The 3,163-nt window shown below is 35.5% G+C and overlaps 1 protein-coding gene across 1 annotated transcript; it reads right to left on the reverse strand.

Moving 5' to 3' along the window:
* Positions 1–315: 315 nt before the first annotated feature.
* On the reverse strand, positions 316–1,248 carry LOC100596238 (olfactory receptor 4C11). Its single transcript, XM_012509219.1, is given in 1 exon segment — positions 316–1,248. A coding segment is annotated over 1 exon segment (933 nt).
* Positions 1,249–3,163: the final 1,915 nt, after the last annotated feature.

Below are 3,163 nucleotides of genomic sequence, written 5' to 3' on the forward strand. Positions count from 1 at the left end.
TGCATTAGATTAGAGTGCATAGAGATAGTCAGGCTTACACTTTAGAAAATGCATGTCTGGAAAGGAAGATAATCTGAAAAGGAAAGACTACTGGTCGGTAATCACCTGAATTAATCTATACTCTACCTAGTTCTGGTACAAAAGACAATGTCTTGGTAGTCATAGCTCCTGTTAACTAGAAAACATAGGAACCCACAAACTTAGATATGATGATATACTATTCCCACAACATTCAGGTACTTTCCTATTTGGTATCTATACTTACTCAGTTAAATCATGATTTGACTGAAAAAGTAATCAGGTCAGGCCCTCAATTTATCCGTTGTTTTCTGAAATAATTTTGCCATGCCATAACTTTCTCATGGCATTTTTCACTTCTGCATTCCTCAGTGTGCAGATGAGTGGATTGAGAAAGGGTGTTCCAATAGTATAAAATACCACCACCATCTTGTCCATGGGGAAAGTGGTTGGGGAGCATGTATATATGAATATACATGGGCCAAAGAATAAGATGACTACAATTATGTGGGAAGTGCAAGTGGAGAGAGACTTTTTCCTCTCTTCGGCACTGTGTTTTCTCAGTAAATGCAAGATGACAATATATGAAATTATGAAAATCGTGAAACTACTTGAGCAAATTGCCCCACTGTTAGACACCAACAGCAGGTTGATCGTGTAAGTGTCCATGCAGGCAAGTTTCAACAAGGGCTGCGAATCACAGCAATAATGATCAATCAAATTGGCTCCACAGAAAGGCAATCTTAAGGCCAGAATAATCTGAGCCATAGAGTGTATAAAAGACCCTATCTAGGCAAGAAAAATCAGCATGATGCAGAACTGCCGGCTCATGATGATTGGGTAATGCAAGGGCTTATAGATGGCCACATAGCAATCAACAGCCACAAGGATGAGGACAAAGATCTCTATGCAGCCAAATAAATGTAGTGCAAAGACTTGTGTCATGCACTCATTGTAGGATATAATTTTCTTTGCAGAGAGAGCATCCACAATTAATCCAGGGGCTGTGGAAGTTGAAAAGCAAGGATCAGCAAAGGACAAATAAAATAGGAAGAAGTACATGGGGCTTCCTAGTGTCCGGCTGGACTTTATGGTCACAATAATGAGCATATTCCCCAACACAGTTCCCATATAGAAAATTAAGAAGATTACAAACACTGTTCTCTGCTTCAAGGGATCCTGTGTTAATCCTAACAGTATGAATGCAGTCACACTGTTATTTTGCTGCATTGTTTCAGTTGATATGAAGAAACCACAGATTAGAAATAGTTAATCTGCAAAGGAAAAAAAAAGGAAATAAATGCTAAATTTAGGGGTCAAATACATATTCTTGCAATGAAATTGCAACTTTCCAATGGATTATTATTGACAATTCTGTGTATTTTTTTCTGAGTAAAATGGAATTCATAGTAACTATTCAATATATTTACCAAATTACTTTTTTTTTTTTTTTTGAGACAGAGTGTCGCTCTGTCCTCTAGATTGGACTGCAGTGGCATGACAAAATTACACATGAAAATAATACAATGAGAAATAGAAAAATAACTTAAAAGCAAATCATTTTTCAAACAAAGTAAACATTAATTTAGGCGTTCGGTATGGGTAGGTATCTTCTGAGCTGAACGTGTTTCTTTAGCTGATAGCCAAGAATAATACATATTTTGTACTGTGTTGCAGTAACAGAGGAAAATGTACATGACTTACTACAACAGGCTTTCACATTATTTGAACCTGACAGTGCCATTATAATATAGATACTCTCTCACCACTCCTATTCAACATAGTGTTGGAAGTTCTGATGAGGGCAATCAGGCAGGAAAAGGAAATAAAGGGTCTTTGATTAGGAAAAGAGGAAGTCAAATTGTCCCTGTTTGCAGATGACATGATTGTATATCTAGAAAACCCCATAGTCTCAGCCCAAAATCTCCTTAAGCTGATAGGCAACTTCAGCAAAGTCTCAAGATACAAAATCAATGTGCAAAAATCACAAGCATTCTTATACACCAATAACAGACAGAGAGCCAAATCATGAGTGAACTCACATTCACAATTGCTTCAAAGAGAATAAAATACCTAGGAATCCAACTTACAAGGGACGTGAAGGACCTCTTCAAGGAGAACTACAAACCACCGCTCAATGAAATAAAAGAGGATACAAACAAATGGAAGAACATTCCATTCTCATGGGTAGGAAGAATCAATATCATGAAAATGGCCATACTACCCAAGGTAATTGATAGATTCAATGCCATTCCCATCAAGCTACCAATGATTTTCTTCACAGAATTGAAAACAACTACTTTATGGTTCATATGGAACCAAAAAAAGACCCCGCATTGCCAAGTCAATCCAAAGCCAAAAGAACAAAGCTGGAGGCATAATCTTTATAAGAAGAAGAACAGTGTCTTTTAAGATAGGTTATTTTTCCAATGTTCATTCGTGTCATGTTTTTCAGAAACTTACGTGTGAAATCCATTTACATTTGAAAAAGCTATGCTTTTGTCTGGCATATGTGTTGTAAATGTATTTTATCATATTGGCACTTCCCTTTTAATTTTTTACTGTGTTGCTATTTGGAATATATATGTGAAAAGGTATATGGAACAATTGTTCAATATTTGAAATATGCAAATAAATATTAGTTCCCATTATATATTTAACTTCTCTTTCTTGCAGTCAGGATATGGGATTCTCAAGAACATACAAACTAAAAATTCTATTGCAAGTTTCAGTCGTGACTTGGAGCACATAGATCTCATTTTCTAAATCACTGATGCTTACCTGTAAACCTGAAATTTGAAAGAATGTCCTGATTTATATGTCAATTATTCTTCCACATTTTTTTCATTTTAGTCTCAGTGTCTACTTGTCTCTTAAGAAAACTTTTTGAAGAACCCAGAAAAATAAGGAAAGAGGGAAGAACTTAACTTTGGACAACACAATATAACAAAGCAGTACAAAGTTGAATAATAAAGGATGAATTTGGAACTGAAAAGAATTAGAACATTTTCAGAGGTAAATTAAAAGGAATAAAAATAGTCTAGGCAAGAGGTTAAAATAATTCTCATGTTGGACTGGAATGACTGACTTTTTGCTCATTGCAAAAATTTTATGTTTATTGTCTCTGTGTGTGTGTGTGTGTGTG

The sequence above is a fragment of the Nomascus leucogenys genome, chromosome 4 (genome assembly GCF_006542625.1).
Source record: "Nomascus leucogenys isolate Asia chromosome 4, Asia_NLE_v1, whole genome shotgun sequence".
Taxonomy (NCBI): Eukaryota; Metazoa; Chordata; class Mammalia; order Primates; family Hylobatidae; genus Nomascus; species Nomascus leucogenys.